Raw genomic sequence first — 19,803 nt, 5'->3', positions numbered from 1 at the left:
ATGAACAACACAAGCATACGCCATGCAAAGGAGTTTACTCCACGTTCGCTTTTATTCCCCCCTATTAGAATTTATTCTAAACTTGGGCGGCTCTCCTTGAGTGCGTTTGCTTCCTCGAGTAATCCATCCACCGAAGCCTTGGCCTTCTTCGCAAACGTCAGGAGGCTGTTGCCATACTTTTGCTCAAAATTCCCATCAAAAACTTCGACACTCAACCAGCCTCCGAAACCGGTCGCCATGACCGCCTCCAAACACCTGGCAATTGGTAGGTACCCGCCATCATAGGGCAGTGGACGGGAGCTGTGACTCCATCGCCCCCTCGGTCTCAATCCAGACTCATCCACGTCCGGGTCCAGCGGCGGATCCATGAGATACGCGTCGCTGATCTGCAAAAAGAAGATCTTGTCCGGCGGTACCGTTCTTGCCAGCCTGGAAAGGGTAACGTCGTAGCTCATGTTGACCTGGTCGGCGGTCACGCCGCCAGTCTCAAGCACACCCGACTTGGTGGTTGGATCACCCCACTCGCCGCCAGCAGTCTGGAAGGTATCGAGGCATAGCCCAACATTTGGTCTGTCGACAGCATTCACGACATTCCAGACATCATTCCATGTTGGCGCATGTGTCGACCAGCACCAGTTTTCATAAGCCAGCCGGAATCCCCGCTCCGCGAGCATATCAGCCAGCTCGGCAATATCAGCAGCAATCTCCGGCAACGAGGTCATAATATCTGGTGAATCCGAGGAGCCGACTTGAAGTGTATCCGTGCCCACCGCGGACATGATGTCGATCCAGCCGCGCGCCCTGGCGAACGCCGCCTCCCGCTCCTTGCTTCCCTTGGGCCACCCCTCAAAGTTGGAAAAGGGCTGAAGAAGGACGATTCTGAGATCATGTCGCTCGAAAAGGCTGCGGATCTGCTTTCCTGCTTCGCAGAGCGAGGTGTAGTCGTCCTCTTTGATCTCCTTATCGAAGGTGCCCCTCGCGTATGAGAGGAGGTCGGGAAAGCCGAGTTCCATGCCCGAGAAGCCAGCGGCCGCTGCTGCTTCAATCTTTTGATGCAATGTGTGTCTCGGAAGCCCAATGGACACAGAAGCAATTGAAAGAGGAAGGCTTGATTGGGACGTCATAACTTTGTCTTGTTTAGCGTGAGGATCTTGAATCAGTGAGGTGCAGGACAACGCAGTCTCTAAAGCTGAACTAGATTTCTCAATAAAGTTTCGTAATAAATCAGCACAAGAAATTGGGAAGTCCCTTTCGATATTCATATGTAAACGGCATCATGACGTCTGGTGGTGATGTCAACGACTGAGTGGAACTCATGGGCCATTAGATAACCGGAACGTCACCAATTCGGAGCAATGACGGAATTGTGACTGAAATAGGAAATGCAAAATATAAGACTTCCCCAATCCGTCAGCATCAAATGACCGACTCGCCAAAGACCGCACCAACAGAACCCGAATAAAATGGAGATTAAAGAAGTGAGCTCAACTAGTTGGCACGCAAAGCATTATCTAATGGGATCCTAGATCGGAATGATTGGGGTTGGCAGCATGGGGGCCATGATGTCCCTGTTACTCGCCGAGAAGGAGATCGATGTCCACTACTATGACCCATCGCAGAACAACTCCGAAGCCCTCGAGTCTCACGCCCAAAAAAGCAAAGTCCAAGACAAGATTCACCACCACCACACCTACGGGTCGCTGTGTAGGGCCCTGAGTTCACCACGAGCTTTTATCTTCAGTGTTCCCCATGGTACTGTGGGCGACGAGACCATCGACGCGCTGAAGCCGTGGCTTTCTGCAGAAGACATCATCATGGACGCCTCAAACGAGCACTGGAAGGCCACAGAGCGGCGCCAGAAGAGGCTTGAACCAGAGCGCGTCGGGTACATTGGGATGGGCGTCTCTGGCGGCTACCAGTCTGCACGTCGCGGGCCATCCATCTCCCCTGGCGGGCCTCCAGAAGCATTGGACAAAGTGTTTCCGTTTCTGAAGACGGTGGCAGCTCGGGACAAGCAAGGCCGACCTTGTGTCGCCAAGCTCGGGCCGGGTGGGTGCGGTCACTACGTCAAGATGGTGCATAACGGCATCGAGCAGGGCATGATGGCCACCCTGTGCGAAGTGTGGGGGATCATGGCACACGGCCTGGGAATGCCATACGAGGAGATAGGCGACGTGTTCGAAGCTTGGAACAGGCAGGGACCGCTGAGGGACAGCTTTCTCGTCAGCATCGGCAGCGACATCTGCAGGACCAAGGATCCAAGGGATGACTCCTTTGTCCTGGATCAGGTCCGCGACAAGGTTGTCCAAGACTACGACAACACTGAAGGCACGGGTACTTGGACCTGTGAGGAAGGTGTTCGTCTTCACGTTTGTATCCCCGTCATCGCGGCCTCGAATCTCTTCCGCATCGCTTCAGCTGACGCAGCACGGCGTGATGCTGTCTCTCGTGCTCTCGGGGGAGATGTCCGGCCGAGCAAAATCGACATCGAGAACAGGGACAGTTTTGTCACAAACCTACAGCTTGCAACCTATGGATCCTTTCTAGTCTCTTTTGTTCAAGGACTGCACCTCATTGCCAAGGCGAACGAGGAGAACGGATGGAACCTGAACTTCTGCGACGTTCTACAGCTCTGGCGTGGCGGAGCCATTATCCAGTCCGATGAGATTGTTGATCTTCTTGAGGCGGTTTACCGCTCCCAAGAACACGACGACGACAACCTCCTGAGCCACCACGGAGTTGCCCGAGCTTTGCTCAAGGCGCTGCCGAGTCTGAAGAATGTGGTCCTGAAGGCTATAGACTCGGATGCCTACGTTCCCGCCTTGGTTGCCTCCTTGGAGTATATCAAGTACTCCGGAGCTACGGACCTGCCGACATCATTCCAGGAGGCCCAACTGGACTACTTTGGCGAGCACATGTATGATCTCAAGAGTGATGGCCCAGGGAAACCAGTGACTGGCGAGCATCACTTTGAATGGAAGCCTGCAAGAGGGATCAATGAAGCTGACGCTTAACCTGAAGCGAATCAGATACTGATTCCATTGGGTAGGCTCATTCCTTAATACATTCTTCGTGCTCGGAACATGTCCCTAGCTGCCTTTTGAAACCGGTCTATTGCTTGAGTTGCTGATTATCTTTAAGTGGGCGTATACAATACTGGTTATTAGCCAAGTGTTAGTGAGTCAAGAGCGTCTCTATGAATCGAAGAAATCGATTCCCTCGTTGTAATATTAAGCGTGATCCCAAAGTTTACACCTTGGTCTAGATACACAATCTCTACGTCTAGTGTGACCAGGTCCTCTCTGCCTCTTCCCTTTCGGCCGCCGAACTTCCTAGCATTCCCCTCTCCTCGTCTAGCTGTCTAGACGGCGCGTCGGGCACCGTCCAAGCATACCTACTCCTCGTCCTGATCCTCTTCCCATACCTGAAGAAGGCAAAGGGGATGGGAAAGAGGAGGACGGCCACGGCCGCAATGAGCGATCCACCACCCTCAACGCCCACCGCGTCAAACATGACGTTGGTGAACAGGGGTGCAGCAGCGCTGCTGATGGATCTGACAAAGGTGTTGACGGCGAGGGCTGTGGCGGCGTACTGAAAGTACGTGTCCACGAAGTAGTTGATATATGAGACAAAAATGATGATCAGCGACCATTGTGTTCAAAGTTGATGTGTACCTGCCAAAGTTTGGCAATTCGCCGAGATATTGTATTTAAGCTCTAACCGATATGTTCCTCCCCGTACTCCTCCATAACCCAAACCTTTCTATCTTCACGACTAAAAACTTCTTCCTTCCTAATAGCTTGAGTGACTCTTATAACTTAATAACCTTAAAACTTTAATCCGCTCCCCCTATAGGAGATCCTATATCTTAGGAACGACCCCTTGAGTTATGCTTCTTAATCCACTTGAGAAATCGGCATTGACAATAAACCAGACTGGCCCGAGCGGGAGAAATTATTCCATAGTTGGTTCCTAGCCATTGGCAGTGGCCTTTCTTCGGGAACGGCCTTCTTCCTAAACCCTTCGCATGCCGTTATGGCCAAGGAGATAGGAACCACGCTCACCCAGCTCTCCCGGTCCGTGAGCTTCCTCATGGTTGGCCTCGGCCTCGCTGGCATTCTCACGACGCCGCTGGCAGGTATCTATGACAAAAGACCTGTTTTTATTGGACTAGGAATCACCGATATCATCGGCTATAGTGTGATTCTGGCAAACCCCAAGCATATGCCCTCAATCTACGCCGGCCGTGCTCTCTGGGGAGCTTATGTCTCTGGTCTTCAGTACCTCGTCAACTCCAGCGTCGGTGACCTATTCTTCGTTCACCAGCGCGGCTTCCACCTCGCGCTGTGGCATTTCGGGTTCTCAGGTGGTAATACTTTAAGTCAGGTCATTGCGAGCCAGATTGTGCAGGAGCAGAGTTATGTCTGGGCGTTTCGATATGCGTGAGTCCCTTCATTTAGATTTTCTTGGAGGATGTGCTGACAGTAGCTCTCAGTGTAACCTTCATGTCAGCGTACATATTTCTACTCTTCTTGCTAATCCCAGAGACCACCTACAACCGTTCAAAGAAGTTCGACACAGATATCCACCAAGTGCTAGCCGACGAGTTAGACTCAGACGCCATCAGCCAAGATAAGCCCATCCAGCAGTTGCAACACGACGAAAAAGCAAAGCCTAAGGCCGCCGCTGCCGTCAGTGTCTCGGACGTTAAGAGCAGTGGCACACCCGAGAAGCGCAAGACCTAGCTACAAGGCCTAAAGCTTTACAACGGCCGCTTTAGCAACGAAACTACCTCCGCGCAGTTCTCTCGCCCTTTGTAACGCTCATCATTCCAGCAGTACACTGGGCGGCCTATGCTTATGGCTTGGCTATGGCCTTTACAGCCGCGATGTCGGCGTCCCTGGCATAAATCTTTACGACAGCACCTTACAACTTCACGACCAGCGCCGTGGGGCTAACGGTTCTCTCGCCCTTGGTCCGAAACACCATCGGCAACTTCATTCAGGCCCGTCGCTAACTGGCTAGTGACTTATATGTCGCGTAAGAATGGTGGCATTTACGAGTCAGAGTTCCGCAATATCTTCTGCGTGCCAGCGCTCGTGACAGGCGCTATGGACTTCTAGGGGTTCGGATTATCTATTCACTACCGTATCCACTAGTTCGCACCTGTTTTCTTCTTCGGTCTATCAGCTTTCGGTGGTGCCATTATGTCGCACGTCTCCAACACGTATCTGCTCGACTGTCACCGAAAATACGCCCAAGATGCTTACGCTGCCGTCACGCTCATCAAGGCAGCCACGAGCTTTGCCATTTCATTCTTTGTTAATGACTGGCTTGCTAAGCATGGCCCAATTAATGTCTTCTTTCTCATTGGTTCCATCCACATCGCTGTCTCTATGGTTTGTTTCCCTATGTTTATGGCAAACGGGTTCGTCCACGCAATTCTACCTACTAGTATGGCTGCAGGACTAACTTGGATAGATTCGGCTCGCGGTCCATAACTCTCAGTCAATCCAAAACATCCTTCGCTGGTGCCGAAATGCTGAGCCCTAGTTCAACTGGATGTAACTGAGGACACGGTGAAAGTTGATTCTATTCCACCGAGTACATTGATGGCTGGAATCGGAAAGTCGCTGGCACCAAGGGCGAAAGAGGCCGAGGCGGGCTCCGTCTCGCTAAAGACTTACCTGTCTTTGTAACTGTAGTGTGTTGACTCGGCACTGCTGATCCGACTTGGGACTTACCTATCTATGCACCGTCACGTACGTAGTCAATCAGCAAGAACCCCACTAGGCATTCAGAAAACATGTCTAAAGTGCTTAACAGCGGGGGCTCTCGTTCCTTCTTATGATCAATCTCCCTCTCTCGTTGTCTTCTCTGCTCTCTACCCTGACACTCTCATACTCTCCCCTGTTTCTCCCTCTCCTAAATAACGACCCTGTCTTCGATGCGCTCCTGGTCGGTAACATGATGTCCTCCCCTGACAAATCCCCTGACACACCACGGTCTTCCAGCACAATGCCCTCTTCTTGGTTCCTCTTTTCGAGGAGGACGACTGGCACAGCCTTTGCCTTTTCCTCCAGTTCATGGTACGTCTCCCCACCACTAAACACTCCGTTTGCCGCAGCCACCTGCGAAAAGACTGCCAACTCGCTCGACTTCCAGGCGGGTAGCTTCGCCTTGTGCGTCGGCCAGATGGTAGCAATAAGGAACATCAGGCTGCCGAGTGTAGCAAGCAAGTGAAGGCTAATCCACGGCCAGGCGACTCTGTAGACGGTGACGGGGAAAAAGGTGGTTCCAATCACATTTTGTCCTTCGTCAGCCCCGTTTCGAATAGCGACGCTCATTCCGCGGGCCATCTTTTCAAATAAGTCCCCAGGGTCGTGTTGCAACATGTCAGCGATGTGAGGGTTGGACTGTCTGCGGGCAACAAACCCATGCGGAGGATCCAAGCCGTCTTCTTCTGTGCAATTTTCTCGTGTCTCCATACACTTGGTAAATGTCTGTTTGATCAAGGAGCTGATGCTATAAACGGCATCTGAAGCGATAGTCCAGTTCCGGGATTCGTCCCCCAACAGGAGTTCACTCCTCCTAAATGAGGCGACGGCCGGATCCCAAGCGAGTGAATTGTTGGCATACTCGGGAAAGCCCTCTTCTTCAATACCGAAGTCAGGTTGAATCTGCCAGGAACCCTGTATACGCTTGTGGTTCTCGAGGGTAGTCGAATTTTCCTCTAGTGTTCCGTTCTTGACAGCAGCTCTATATTGCTTGATGCAGTAGTAGAGTGCGCACTCCTGAGCAACAACCTTGACCTTCGGCCATTCGAAGAGCCCATTTTGTAGAGAACTCTTATCAACTGTGATAAAACTCTGGGCCCATATCAGAGTATCCATCTTGGTCATCGCTATCGTGCTGTTTTGATCGCCAGTGCCGAACATGACCATGTATAACAACTGATATGGCGAGTATATGTCATCGTCGCCGTCTAGATTGCTCAGATACACACCATTAGGGAGGTAATATTCCGTGCACTCGTTGGTCCCGTTGGGCGATTCTTGGTGTTTAACCAATTCGGCAATCTGTAGTTGCTTTCCTCGGGCGACACGCTTCTTCAAAGAAGACGCTATGTCATCGCACCGACTGCAAACAGCCAACGAGTCACTCGGCTTGTACTCACAATCGGCTGTGGAACAGTTGTAGGCCACTTGGTGTCTGAGTCCCCGGTCAACGTCAGCGTAGCTGAGTTTAATCGAGATGTCCATCCCGGAATCTGGCTCTACTGACGAGAGCATATCGTCATCTTCGGTCACTAGTCTGCCATTCTTAACTAGGTAGACACCGAGAAGTTAGCTTGAAATGGTCTTTTGACTCCTTTCTTTTCCAAGAACGGTAGTTACCGGTAAAGTTACCCTCGTTGCCTTCGAATGAGGACAAAGGCATATTGACGACACCTCGAGAATAACTATCCGCAGTAGAAATTAAAGCCTCAGATTCGCGAGCCTCGCCCTCCTTTATTCTCTCTTGAAGCTGTACGAGTTGTTGAGCAAAAGGGTCGAGAGCGATAGTGAGGATGGTAACGAGGGCGCCGACTCGCACTACAGGCCTGTCAAAGCATGGGCTGTCAGTCTCCGACTCTTGCTTGAGGAATTACTGGGTGTCAGTTATTACCCGCCCAGAATACGAAGGTCCAAGAGGACCCTGAGACTCCCCAAAGGACCGCGGCTCGCAGCGGAGAAGTATTCAAAGTCGACAAGACGGCGAGGCTTGCTTGAAAATAGTAGCCAATTCCATTGGCTGATGGTGCTTGCAAGCATGGCGAGGAGGCAAACTCGGCTGGTTGTAGACAAAGTCGAGATGACGGCGTTCAGGGTGATCATCGGGTCGTCAAAGACGCGTTCACCATCGAAGTTGATAAGGAGGATCACAATGGCAGCGACGGCAGCCGAGGCCAAGGCAATAGCCCCAATCTCGAACATCCATTGTCCTAGAAGTGACTTGCTTGATATCAATTGCCGCATGGTAAATCAATGAAAATGATGTGCGGCTGGGAAGCCCGAGGCGCTGGAGGGCTTTTAGGCGTGACAGCCCCTGCAAAACCTGCGCACAACTCTGCAAGCCTAGCCCTGTTTGCCTTGGCAAGCTTGATCGCTGCCAATGGCAGAAACATCTCTCCTGCCGCCAGTAATCTCCCTGTGACTCTTCCCGTTGCGGTTTCGTATGGAAGGGCCTCATAGACTCATTTACGTTCAAGTGTCCTTGGCAGCGGCAGGCTGTGATCCTGCGCCTTTTTATGAATAACTCATGGCAAACACTTGGATGCCCTGTATCGTCGGCTTGGGCTCTGGTTGAGCAAGTGGTTCCAATTCAAGTGATGGAGGGCTGGCCTATAAAATGTTTTTTACAACACCGCTAAACGCTCAACCCATATCATGTTCCTAGTTGAGTGTTTAAATTTTAGACAGGTTGAGTAGGCGGGGAGGTTGACTTAGCCCTGCCCAGGAAAGCTGACACATAAGACGGCACAGAAGACGGGATGTATATGCAGTCATCTTTGGGCCCCGAACCGAACTCTGAGTAGCGAATGGAAATCCACCGGTTTTATTTTCGTACTCGGTTGGGCAGGGGAAGTATGCAACCAACTGACTTGTCAGCCGCCCGTCCCGATTGTAAGGTTGTACCAAAGCACCAATGCACTGTGCATGTCTTGGCAGGCGGATTTTATTAGGAAGGTACTTTACGCGGGGGTGGGGACGTCGCTATATCGAGACAAACGATTAATCGCAATTGACTTTCGCGTCTGAACGCGACCATATCAAGAAGAGGAACAACATAGACAACATGGCTCCTAGTGAGGCCGGCTTGATTGAGGCTGGCCTCATTCTGATGGATCACGTGGACATTGCATTAGCAGCTTTTCAACCCTCCCAGCATCCATAGCAGCCTGGTCCAGAACTCGCGACCCCCGCACTCAGCCGCAATCCTTCCTTCGATTGCCTTGGCGCAGACAGCTCCCAATCTCCCTCCCAGCGATCAATCGCCAGCGATGAAGCCGACCGGTCACGGCTGAGAAACGAACGATGGAAGGTCTCGGTGTCGCCGCAAACGTCATTGCCGTCGTCGATCTCTCCGTCAAGATCATTGCATGGCTGTCCGAGTACGCGCAGGATGTCAAGAACTCCAAGCCCGAGCGAGCGAGGCTGCTGCAGGCCGCCACGCAGCTGAACTCGGTTTCACAACATGTTCAACAATTACTGCAGAGCCCGCGCGGGGCGAAACTGCACGCCTCGAGGAAGCTCGCCCAGGCAATGGGTGACGGCAAGGCGCAGCTCTTCTGGCTGGAGGGGCTGCTGTCGAACCGTGGGAGATTCAGCAGTTTGATGTGGTCTTTCCAGAAGAAAAAGGTCGAAGAAGCGATCCTGGAACTGGAGCGATGCACGGGGATCGTTCATAACGTCCTCCAGGTGGACGTCGCGTAAGTTGGCCCTCCCGTCCCTACCCGTCCGACTAGACTCGGGCTGACCCGCGCCTAACAGCGACGTGATCCTCAAAATGGACGACAAGGCCGAAAACGACCGACGACGAGTAGAAGTTGATCGAAGGAGAATGGAGGTCGACCGACAGAGAATAGCCATCGACCGACTCCCCTTCGCCGACGGTGCCTCATTCGACTCTCGAGCCGAACAACACAACCCGACCTGCCTACAAAATACCCGAGTGGAACTCCTCAACCACATAAACAATTGGATCCACGACCCCAATGGCAAAACAATATTCTGGCTCAATGGCATGGCGGGGACGGGAAAGTCCACCATATCGCGCACAATCGCCCGTTCACTTGCCAGCCACGGTCTGCTTGGAGCCAACTTTTTCTTCAAGAGGGGTGAGACAGATCGAGGCAACTTGGCCAAGCTTTTCACCACGATAGCACGCCAATTGGCCCTTAGTCAACCAGCACTGGGTCCAAAGATCAAGGAGAGGTTCGATTCCGATCCTACCATTGTCGGAAAGGCCGCGCAAGTACAGTTCAAGACCCTTATTCTTGACGCCTTCTCCGCTTGCGCCCACCTGTTTAGAGATGGGACACCACTTGTAATTGTGATCGATGCCCTGGACGAATGCGAACGAGACGAAGACATCAAGCTCATCATCAACCTCTTTTCGCAAACTCGAGATGTTCAGCGCCCACGGCTCCGAGTCTTTGTCACCAGTCGACCAGAGTTGCCAGTGCGACTTGGCTTCAGCGCTGTCGAGGGCAGGTGGCAAGACTGTATCCTCCACGAGATCCCTCGTCGCGTCGTCGAGCGCGACATTTCTCTTTTCCTTCAGTACCAACTCAGCGAGATACGGACAGGGTGGAATTCCTCCGTCACCAAGAACCGTCAACTGCCTCCAAATTGGCCCAAGCCTACCGAGATCCAATCACTCACCGAAAGCGCCGTCCCTCTCTTCATTTTTGCAGCAACCATCTGCCGTTTCATCAACGATCGGAAGCATGGTAGTCCCGCCCGACAGCTGGAAAAGGTGTTGCAACACCAGAGCAGGAGAGGTGCTTCCAAGATGCACATCATCTACTCACCAGTTCTGAGCCAACAGCTGGCCGATGCATCCGCCGATGAGAGGCAACACATCATTGAAGAGTTTCGACGGGTCGTCGGTGCTATTGTCACCCTTGCCAGCCCTCTCTCTACTATCACGTTATCACGACTTATTGACATCCCACAAAGCACAATCGACGACAGGCTCGACATGCTTCACTCAGTTCTCAGCATTCCAAAATCCCCAGATGCCCCAGTCAGGACACTGCACTTGTCCTTTAGGGACTACCTCGTCGACACAGCGACTCGTGCGCAAAATCCATTCTGGATTGATGAAAAGGCTGTCTCAAGGAACTTGGCCAGACGCTGCTTCGGATTGATGCGAGATCACCTCAGACCTGACATCTGCACAGTTCAAAATCCCGGAACACGTCGCTCGGACATGGATCGTAAACTGATCGATGAGCGTTTGCCGGGCGTGGTGCAGTACGCATGCCTGCATTGGGTGTACCACCAGGAGTTGGCTGGCCTCGAGGAGGAGGATATCATGCTTGTCTATATCTTCTTAACCCACCATTTCCTTGTCTGGATCGAGGCTTTGACACTGATTGACCGTGCGTGGCAAGTCTCGCAGCTGATCACCAACTTGCAGACAGCCCTGGTATGTACTCCAGCTGCTTTACCCGACTTGGCTCGCTGACATATTGCAGTCTCAGTCACAGTCGCAATCCCAGAACGCTCAGCGGCTTTCCGAGTTCCTTGCTGATGCCATGCGCTTCCTGGTTTCCAACGCGACTGGCATCAATCTCGCTCCGTTACAGGTGTATTCATCTGCACTTGTCTTTGCGCCAAAGAATAGCCCCATTAGACAAGCTTTCAGGAGTCAGATTCCCCCGTGGATTACTCTAGTACCATTAGTGGAGCCCGACTGGGACACCTGTTTGAGAGTTCTAGAAGGCCACCAAGCTCCTGTTAACGCCGTGGCCTTTTCACTGGATTCCTCAATCCTTGTCTCAGCTTCTCTGGATCAAGCTGTCCGAGTCTGGAACTGGGACACAGGAGAGTGCATCTACGAACTCAAAGGCACCCGTGCTCCCATTTGTGCCACGGCTCTATCGCCAGATGCAGAGGTTGTAGCGGCTGCTGCTATCAATGGAATCATCCGCATCTGGAGTCTGGCAACAGGGGCTTGCGTGCACGAGTTGATGGCAGATAACGGCGAGATCTCCTCAATGGCCTTTTCGGCCGACTCCAGGTTCTTATCAGCGGTGTCAAGCGACATGGCCATATACTCCTGGAGCCGGGATACGGGAGCATGCGTGCAGGAACTCATGCCACCGGGCGGCATGGTCCGTGAAGCGATCTTGTCGCCCGATCTGAAGACTATTGTCTCGTACGGCAATGGCATACCAACCAAGCTTTGGAATTCCGGCACAGGCCAGACCTCGTTCACTCTTGACCGTTATGAAAGGGCCTTAATCTCGCCTGATTCAAATATGGTGCTAGCATACTTCTATTTCGATATCTATGGCCGAGGTGGTTACTCCTGGAGCTCCAAGTCCATGCATGTCTGGGGTCGAAACAGCGGTGCACTTCTCTGCGAGCTGACAGACGACGCCGGAGAAGGCCCAGGAACCGTTGAAGTCGCTGCCTTCTCTCCCGATTCGGAAACGATAGCCACGGGTTCGGTCAAGAAAGTTCAGATCTGGAGCTCCGCAACCGGCAGATGCTTGTCCTCTTTCGACAATCTTCCGTCGGATGTCAAAAGACTGGTCTTCTCGCCTGACTCGAAATTTTTGGCCTTGGCCTTACTCAACTCGACCATTCAGATTTGGAGCCTGTCTGAGAATGCTTGTGTCAATATCCTCCAAGGCCACTCGGGTCTCATAAACTCGATACTCTTCTCCCCTGACGGCGCGGTTCTCGCATCCTTCTCCATGGACCAGACCATCCGGATTTGGGATTGGAAGCGAAGTGTTGATGAGCCACACCACCCTTTCGGAACAATACATCAAATCAAGTTCTCTCCTGACAACACCGCGATAGCAACAGTGTCAGTTGATGACATGCTTCGAATATGGAATACCAACACAGGAGAATGTCTACACGAGCTTTCAACCATGGAGTATGATAAAACCAAGCTTTCAATTGTCTTCTCTGATGACTCAAGCCTCGTCGCGCTGGGGCAGTCTGCCAAAACCTCGAGTGTCTGGAATACAAGGACCGGGGACTGCGAATGGCAGTTTGAGGATGCGCTGGGGTCCATTCGCCTTGCCATCTCTCCAGACTCGCGAAGCATCGTCACGGGTTTGAATGGGTATGGCGAGATCCGTGTCTGGAACCGCAGGGGCATGAATTTTGAGGTTCAGGACGTCTTTCCGACCACCGGATATGAGATTCTGCACTTGGCCTTGTCCCCTTGCTCCAAATTTATGGCAGCAAGCATTCGCCCAACGCACTACCTCGACAGCGCGGCAGGGAAATTCCACCTCTGGAACCTACAGACCAAGAAGCTCATTGTCGACCAAAATAGCACCTCGGGGCCTCGTGAGCTCAACTTTGGAAATGTGTGGTTCTCGGCCGATGGCGCTTTGGTGGCAACAGATTTGGAAGGCAGCCTGTGTATATGGAGGTTGCCAGAAGGACGGTTCATCTCGAAGCTTAAAGAAGGGACCAACGCGACCTTGGCAAAGGTGCCCTTCGCAGCATTCTCGGAAAAGGGACCATACGTGGCGACTACTACGTCATATGCGACTACTCTGGACAGCCGCGTCCCTGTGCCGTGGGCCGAGGTTTGGAACTGGAAGACCGAGGAGCGTCTATTCAAAGTTATGGATCTTACTCATGCGATTCATCATCTCTCGTTCCTCCCCGGCGAGAGAGGCCTTCTCACAAGTGTCGGAGAGTGTCCCCTCCCATCTGACGTGCATGGCCTGATACCTACCCGGTCTCATCAAGTCATTCACTTCCGTCAAGAACTTAGAGTCGATGTCAGGACATGCTGGGTCAAGTGGCTAGACCACGACATACTAAAATTGCCGACCGACTGCCGAGACTGTCAATACTCGGTGTTGGGGTACACTCTTGCGATCGGATGCAAAGCTGGCAGAGTCATCATTATTAGGTTTGATAGGAGAATGCTTGAGAGGTTGCGGATTTTGACACAGACTGAGTAGTGGACATATTGACAAGAGATGGGAACGTGACACAATACTCAGGATTCAGGATAATTAATAATGAAACTCATACGACAAAGCAATATCGGACCACATAGCAACAGCCATAGAGTCGACGGCATAGCTGGGGGGCAATACCCGGCCCGCGGACCCAAAACCGTGTCCAAGGGCCTGACCCCTTGATTTCCAAACCGGTCTCACGGGATCATGGAAGAGTAATCAAATTCCTTTTTCCGTTACCAATGTCAAGATCCCGTCTGCTAAGAAGCGGCCCGACAAGCGGACCGCCACCCCGGGTTTCCCCTTCTGGGAGAATTGTCTTAGGAGGTCTAGATCATGCGGGCCCTTAATTATCCGAAAGGGCTCGGGATGGAACTTGTCTCTCGTAATTCTCCCAGTAGTGGAATCGAGACACGAGATCGGTGTCTCGGCAGAGATGTGTTAGATTGGAAGGAGGTTGCGGAGGGAGCTCCGGGTTTGGAGGGGGCACGGAACGTCGGCAGTCTCGGATGCTCGAATAATCGAATCGGCTATGGGAGGACTTGGGAGGGCCTCGGAGTCACTGAAGGGTGTGCTGCGAATAGAAAGTAATTATTGTTGGCGGGGGCATCAAAGCTGACTTGAGGGCGCAATGGGCGAATAGCTTACCCAAGTTGCTTCTGACTACTACTAAATCTGCAACTATCATATTCCTCTCCCAAATTCCTCTTCTCACTTCTGCCTGCCTCATCATCGAGGAAGGCATTTAAATGATTCCATTACCACTTTGCGAGAAACTCACAGTATCGGGTAGGCGTTCACGCCCGATCGTTGGAACAGAAATGAACATGTCGGAATTCAGAAGACATCATCGCATCTATCAGTGACTAAGAGTTTTGCTCACACGACCACACTGAGGAACTTCATGCCGTGTCAATAGAGTCTTACAATGGCCCTCAGATGTTCCACCAGCTCACCGACAAACGGCCGAAACAGAGAGGGAATATTGCTTCGCCACTTGGGCTTGGTTGACGTTGATTGAGAAAAGAAAGCACTCGGAGAAGAGTAAAAAGGTATATAAATGGCATCTGGTCCCCTCGAATCAACTCATCCTTCATCACTATCAACATCTCATCAATCACAGCAACCTTCACACAACCACTTCACTTGCAAACACCAACAAAATGCGTTCTTCCCTCGCCGCCCTCACAATGGTCATCATGGCCCGCGGAGCCCTCGCCGGCTGCACCTTCCACGGCCGCAAATGCGAGTGGGTTGGCACCGCTCCCTTCTGCGGCCACCACGCCGACCACGGCGGCCACCTGGGCATCGACCCCCCTCACCAGGGCTGGCTGACTGCCACTGACACCGAGGAAGAGAACATTGACGAGCTCTATGAGCGCAAGGGCTCCGAGTTCAAGGAGTGCTACAATGATTATGGCAAGGGGTGCTGGACTGGCTACAAGGCTCTTTACTGCGACCACAACGACAAGTAGATCATTTTCTACCACAATTGTATGGCGGCAGAAGTCTTTAAGGAAATGAGAAGTAGAAGCTAACATAGGATATAGGTGACCGAAGAACGATCAAGTTCACAGCAAAAGCAACACAGGTCTCGGAAACAGTCGTATTTTGAATGCAACTTGAGGCAGGACAATTGACGCCCGGGCAAGGAAAGTACTGAGAAGCCTATTTACTATAAAGTATCATTGTATCGTTTTGTGAGGATGAGGGGGAGAATTCGTATTTTTATAGAAAATGTATGGCTTCGAACCGGCATTTCGACGGTTCATAGTCCCTATCGTTCTAAATTCACAGCCAGCCTAGTAAAGCTTTATCGATTTCAACTTTATGAGATCAAGTCCATAGGCATAAAGCTGATGTGTATTAAGTACTACTACTTTTGCCAAAAGCAGGAGGCGCTTAGCTGATACCTGACTAGAGCCCTTGGAAGTTGGCCTTTGACGCAGGTTCTATTCCCTCGAGAACTTCATTCATAGTATCCGTGCGTAAACACAGCCTTGCCTATTCTTGTGGATTTTATGGAACTGTGCGGTTCGAAACTTTGTCTTATTGGCCACGACACCTGCGTGGCTGGTCAGGACGTGAAACTGCACTGCAAATTTAACCCCCTCCGAGGAGGAAAGTGTCACCTGACATCTGTAAAAAGTACAATTGAGTCCTTATTTGTTTGCCAGTATGGAATGGCGCTGACCTGCTTCATACCGATTTGACGAAAAAGAAAAACCGGTGTTATATTGTACAAGCAGCGACGCTTATTCATCTGGCCCCCTTGGGGCCTCCTACAAAAAGACATTTCCACCAGAATCTTGGCGGAAATCAAATGGCTCTTATCTCTGCTCGTTATCATGGGGGGAGAGAATGTCTCGGATTCACCTCCCTCATTGGGCAATTCTGCGCGGCCTTGATTCGGAACAAGATTGATCAACCCCGCAGACACTCTTCAACCTTGGAATATCGACTGTCCTCCTTCACCTTCAGTCATCTCATATGACATATTATATAAGCCGAATTACTCCAAAATGGCCATATACGTCACCGATCTTACCGAAGCCGATATTCCTGGCGCGGTGAAAGCCGTGCAGTAAGTACCCAACTCGGTCTGGCTCAACCAGCCCAAACGACCTCGCAGGTTGGCATTGGAATAGTTCATGCCAAGCATAGCGCCTCGATGTTGCCCGGGTTGACTTATTGATAGACAAGCCTTTGCAGGAGATCCATACAATGTATGGGTATACGACCACACCAAGGTAGGCAGTGGTTACTGTTCCCATTTGAACAACTCCCTATAACTTGCGCTTGCTACCCAGCTCGCCCTGGACCCAATGTACTTCCTCAGGTTACGCTGTTGACTTATTTCTTGTCTGTCCAGTTTAATCCCGAGCGGAATTCTGTGTCTCTAGGCATAAGGATGCGGTGGGGTATGAGAAATGGGATATTCCACGTTGCAAAAGAAGAGGGCAGCGACAAGGTACTTGGTGTAGCCATGTGGCTACGTCCCCAACCGGCAGACCAACCCCCAACATGGAATGACTGGCTGGAGGGCTGGCGACTCTATTTTGGTCAGATTTGGATGAACCTTTACTATGGCAGGGGAGGTCTCAACGTCAAGGTAACATGGCAGCCCCTCGCTTGTCATACCAACAAGCTAACCCGTGACATAGCGATACTATATCTGGAAGGATGCTCAAGCTAAAGCTCAGTCAGAGCTTTGGACTGATCCCCGAGGATACTACTTCCTCAACATTATGGTGGTGCTTCCAGAGGCACAAGGGAAGGGTGTTGGAGCTCAGATGATGAAGGCTGTTACGGATCAGGCCGATGCTGAGAATATGAAGTGTTATCTGGAGTCGAGCCGCGATGTCCCTAACGTGGCCATATACGGACGATGGGGATTTAAGTTTCAGAAGGAAATGATTTGTGATGATGATGGGGATGCAATTAAGCTGTTTACCATGATTAGGGAGCCAAATGCAGAACCTGGAAATGGGAGGTAGTCTTGACAGCACCAGGCATAATGACATTTCTAGTTTAGGATATGGGAGCAGTAGAGGTCTCTTTTTAGCGGTGACCTTGCAAGCAACACTTACAAATCCCCAATATGGGTACACGAGATCCCATGATGCTTATCTACACTAACAGATGCCGGCCTCGGAACCGACGCTTGCCGCTCATATTGTCATTGAACCCCCGAAGTGCGGGGTCCCGGCTTACCTCTACCTTATCAGTTAGCCGTTCGGACCCGAGGCCTTATAACCCCGCCTGTTTCTTGAACCAAGACTCGATATCTGTTTCTTCCTCCTTCATAAGCATATCAAGTTGTGGGAGAGGTTGTTATAACCCTTGCACGGTCCAGTACCTACCAGCATTCAGGCGTTTCTTTCAAGTATGAATCATCATTTCTCAACCTTGAATATAAGCAACTGACAATCAGAATTAGAAGCAAAAATGGCAGCCTACGAAGCGACAGTTGCGTCGGCTAGAGCCAAGCGTGATGAGTCCCTCGCCAAAGTTGACCCCAAATTGGAGGGGATCCCAGACGAGTTACCCCTCAACTCCCAGGGTCTACCTAAGGCCGTCTTGACCGAACGTGAGATTGAAATCACCGAAAATTACTCCGTCACAGAGCTGCTTTCTCTTTTGCGAGAGCGAAAGATCAAGGTGGAAGAGGTCACGAGGGCCTTTTTGCGGAGAGCCGCTTTGGCCCAGGCTGCTGTACGCCCTATGCCTTGTCAACATGTCACAAAGTGGATACTCTCAGCTAACGGTTTTAGACTAACTGTCTGGTGGAACTCATGTGGGACGAGGCGATTGCCCGTGCTCAGCACCTTGATTCCTTGCCCGAGCCAAAAGGAATGCTCTTTGGTCTCCCAATCTCCACCAAGGAGCATCATGGCATGGTGGGCGAGAATGTCACCACCAATGCATCATTTGTAGCCTGGATTGGCAAGCCCCATGGGTCTAACCTGCTCTATGATACTCTTTACGATGAAGGCTGTGTCTTCTATGCGCGAACCACTCAACCGCAGACAATCATGCATCTGGAGACCATCAGTGTTATCTATGGGCGAACGGTTAACCCCTATAACCGCGACCTGACTTCTGGAGGAAGCAGTGGTGGTGAATCCGCTCTTTTGGGTATCCGTGGAAGTATCTTGGTGAGATGAGTTTTACTCTGCTGAGAAATTCTCTAACAGTGCTAGGGTGTTGGTGGTGATATTGGCGGTAGCATTCGCTGTCCTGCAGCCCATGTCGGTGTTTACGGTTTCAAGTACGGCATCCTAAAATTAAAAATAACCACTTTAGCTAACTTGTCTTTCTAGGCCGACTCTCAAGCGCATCTCAGTCATGGGTGGACGAGCACCCATGGCTGGCAAGGAGACCATCGCCTCAACCCCAGGCCCCATGACAGTCGACCGTGAAGCTCTCGAGGTATTCATGAAGGCTGCCCTGGCATCCAAGCCTTGGAAGATTGACCCTTCTCTGACGGTCAAGGAATGGACCCCATACACCTTTACGAGACCTCTCAAGGTCGCCGTTATGTGGTGGGATGGCGTGGTCCAGCCCCATCCCCCCATGACCCGTGCATTGACCGAGGTTGCAGAGGCCTGTCGAAAGGCGGGTATGGAAGTTGTTGATTGGGATGCCGTGCCTCTGTTCCATGGCAAGGCCTGGGATATCATCTCTGAGTTGTACTGGCCTGACGGTGGCGAGGAGGCTCTCAAGACTATGGAGGCTAGTGGAGAGCCTGTTCTGCCTTTGACAAAGTTCATCATCCAAGAGCAGCCCAAGGTTAAGAACCATACTCAGCATGAGCTTTGGAAGGTAGGTGTCTAGTTTCGACTGTCCAAGTTTCAGCGCTAACATGTCTCAGCTTTGCACTGAGCGAGAGGACTACCGCGCTGCATACGCCCGTGCCTGGACAAACACAGGCAAAGACGGACAAGAAGTCGATGTCATCCTCTGCCCGCCCTCATTCGGAGCCGCTACACCCCACGATCAGTCACGCTACTGGGGATACACAGCCCAATGGAACCTCCTCGATTACCCAGCCGCAGTCTTCCCAGTTACGACTGTCGATCCTACCAAGGATATCAAGAACACTAGCTACGTGCCCAAGAACGACCAAGACAAGTTTGTGTACGACATGTATAGCCCGGAGAAGTACAAGGATGCTCCTGTCAGTTTGCAAATTGTCGGCCGACGACAGTATGACGAGAAGGTTCTTGCTGCGCTGAAGGAGATTGAACACGCTATGGGTAGAAACTAGAGCATATTAGACAAGACTAAAATGTCGAGTTGTTTTTAATACACGGCGTCGTTTGCATGCGGCTCATTATCCCCTCTATGCTCGCTTATATGATGGTCCTGGGAAATAAGATTGCCCAGCCTGATCTAGAGCTCTATGAAAATAGGTATGTGCAACCGAGTCCAAGATCAGGCTCGGCATAAGGCGTTTGAGGCCAGACAAGTGAATGCAGGTGAGAAAATAGAGTAAAACGAGGGGTGCAATGTTGCCTTATCACACACAACCAGGCTTCATATGTAATTCCCTCAGATCACAAGACAAATGTACATGGCCACCCACGAAT

The 19,803-nt window shown here is 51.6% G+C and overlaps 7 protein-coding genes and 1 pseudogene across 8 annotated transcripts, besides 1 other annotated feature; 6 read left to right on the top strand and 2 right to left on the bottom strand.

Annotated features, from left to right (window-relative positions):
• Positions 1 to 71: 71 nt before the first annotated feature.
• NCS54_01322100 (3-dehydroshikimate dehydratase) lies at positions 72 to 1,244 on the bottom strand (the record flags this gene model as incomplete). Its single annotated transcript, XM_053158425.1, has 1 exon — positions 72 to 1,244. The coding sequence occupies exon 1, from the start codon at positions 1,122 to 1,124 to the stop codon at positions 72 to 74; it is 1,053 nt and encodes a 350-aa protein (XP_053014400.1). The 5' UTR covers positions 1,125 to 1,244.
• A 219-nt stretch (positions 1,245 to 1,463) lies between these two features.
• Positions 1,464 to 3,014, top strand: NCS54_01322000 (6-phosphogluconate dehydrogenase, decarboxylating; the record flags this gene model as incomplete). The annotated part of the gene is made up of 2 exons (XM_053158424.1): positions 1,464 to 1,478; positions 1,527 to 3,014. The coding sequence occupies 2 exons, from the start codon at positions 1,464 to 1,466 to the stop codon at positions 3,012 to 3,014; spliced, it is 1,503 nt and encodes a 500-aa protein (XP_053014399.1).
• Positions 3,015 to 3,912: 898 nt separating this feature from the next.
• NCS54_01321900 lies at positions 3,913 to 4,745 on the top strand (annotated as a pseudogene). Its single transcript has 2 exons — positions 3,913 to 4,442; positions 4,496 to 4,745.
• Positions 3,913 to 4,745: a sequence feature.
• Positions 4,746 to 5,207: 462 nt separating this feature from the next.
• On the top strand, positions 5,208 to 5,572 carry NCS54_01321800 (MFS domain-containing protein; the record flags this gene model as incomplete). Its single annotated transcript, XM_053158423.1, has 2 exons — positions 5,208 to 5,428; positions 5,482 to 5,572. 2 exons carry the CDS (start codon positions 5,208 to 5,210, stop codon positions 5,570 to 5,572), a joined length of 312 nt encoding a protein of 103 aa, XP_053014398.1.
• A 353-nt stretch (positions 5,573 to 5,925) lies between these two features.
• Positions 5,926 to 8,018, bottom strand: NCS54_01321700 (Hypothetical protein; the record flags this gene model as incomplete). Its single annotated transcript, XM_053158422.1, has 4 exons — positions 5,926 to 5,955; positions 6,000 to 7,327; positions 7,398 to 7,603; positions 7,669 to 8,018. 4 exons carry the CDS (start codon positions 8,016 to 8,018, stop codon positions 5,926 to 5,928), a joined length of 1,914 nt encoding a protein of 637 aa, XP_053014397.1.
• Positions 8,019 to 9,077: 1,059 nt separating this feature from the next.
• On the top strand, positions 9,078 to 13,711 carry NCS54_01321600 (NACHT domain-containing protein; the record flags this gene model as incomplete). Its single annotated transcript, XM_053158421.1, has 3 exons — positions 9,078 to 9,472; positions 9,534 to 11,196; positions 11,246 to 13,711. The coding sequence occupies 3 exons, from the start codon at positions 9,078 to 9,080 to the stop codon at positions 13,709 to 13,711; spliced, it is 4,524 nt and encodes a 1,507-aa protein (XP_053014396.1).
• A 2,506-nt stretch (positions 13,712 to 16,217) lies between these two features.
• NCS54_01321500 (N-acetyltransferase domain-containing protein) lies at positions 16,218 to 17,208 on the top strand (the record flags this gene model as incomplete). Its single annotated transcript, XM_053158420.1, has 4 exons — positions 16,218 to 16,295; positions 16,410 to 16,471; positions 16,522 to 16,823; positions 16,876 to 17,208. Exons 1-4 carry the CDS (start codon positions 16,234 to 16,236, stop codon positions 17,206 to 17,208), a joined length of 759 nt encoding a protein of 252 aa, XP_053014395.1. The 5' UTR covers positions 16,218 to 16,233.
• Positions 17,209 to 17,659: 451 nt separating this feature from the next.
• On the top strand, positions 17,660 to 19,481 carry NCS54_01321400 (Amidase; the record flags this gene model as incomplete). The annotated part of the gene is made up of 5 exons (XM_053158419.1): positions 17,660 to 17,926; positions 17,986 to 18,369; positions 18,415 to 18,482; positions 18,535 to 19,036; positions 19,086 to 19,481. The coding sequence occupies 5 exons, from the start codon at positions 17,660 to 17,662 to the stop codon at positions 19,479 to 19,481; spliced, it is 1,617 nt and encodes a 538-aa protein (XP_053014394.1).
• Positions 19,482 to 19,803: the final 322 nt, after the last annotated feature.

Source organism: Fusarium falciforme, chromosome 11, assembly GCF_026873545.1.
Source record: "Fusarium falciforme chromosome 11, complete sequence".
Taxonomy (NCBI): Eukaryota; Fungi; Ascomycota; class Sordariomycetes; order Hypocreales; family Nectriaceae; genus Fusarium; species Fusarium falciforme.
Note: the sequence above shows the minus strand (reverse complement) of the source record. Positions and strands in the feature narration are given on the sequence as shown.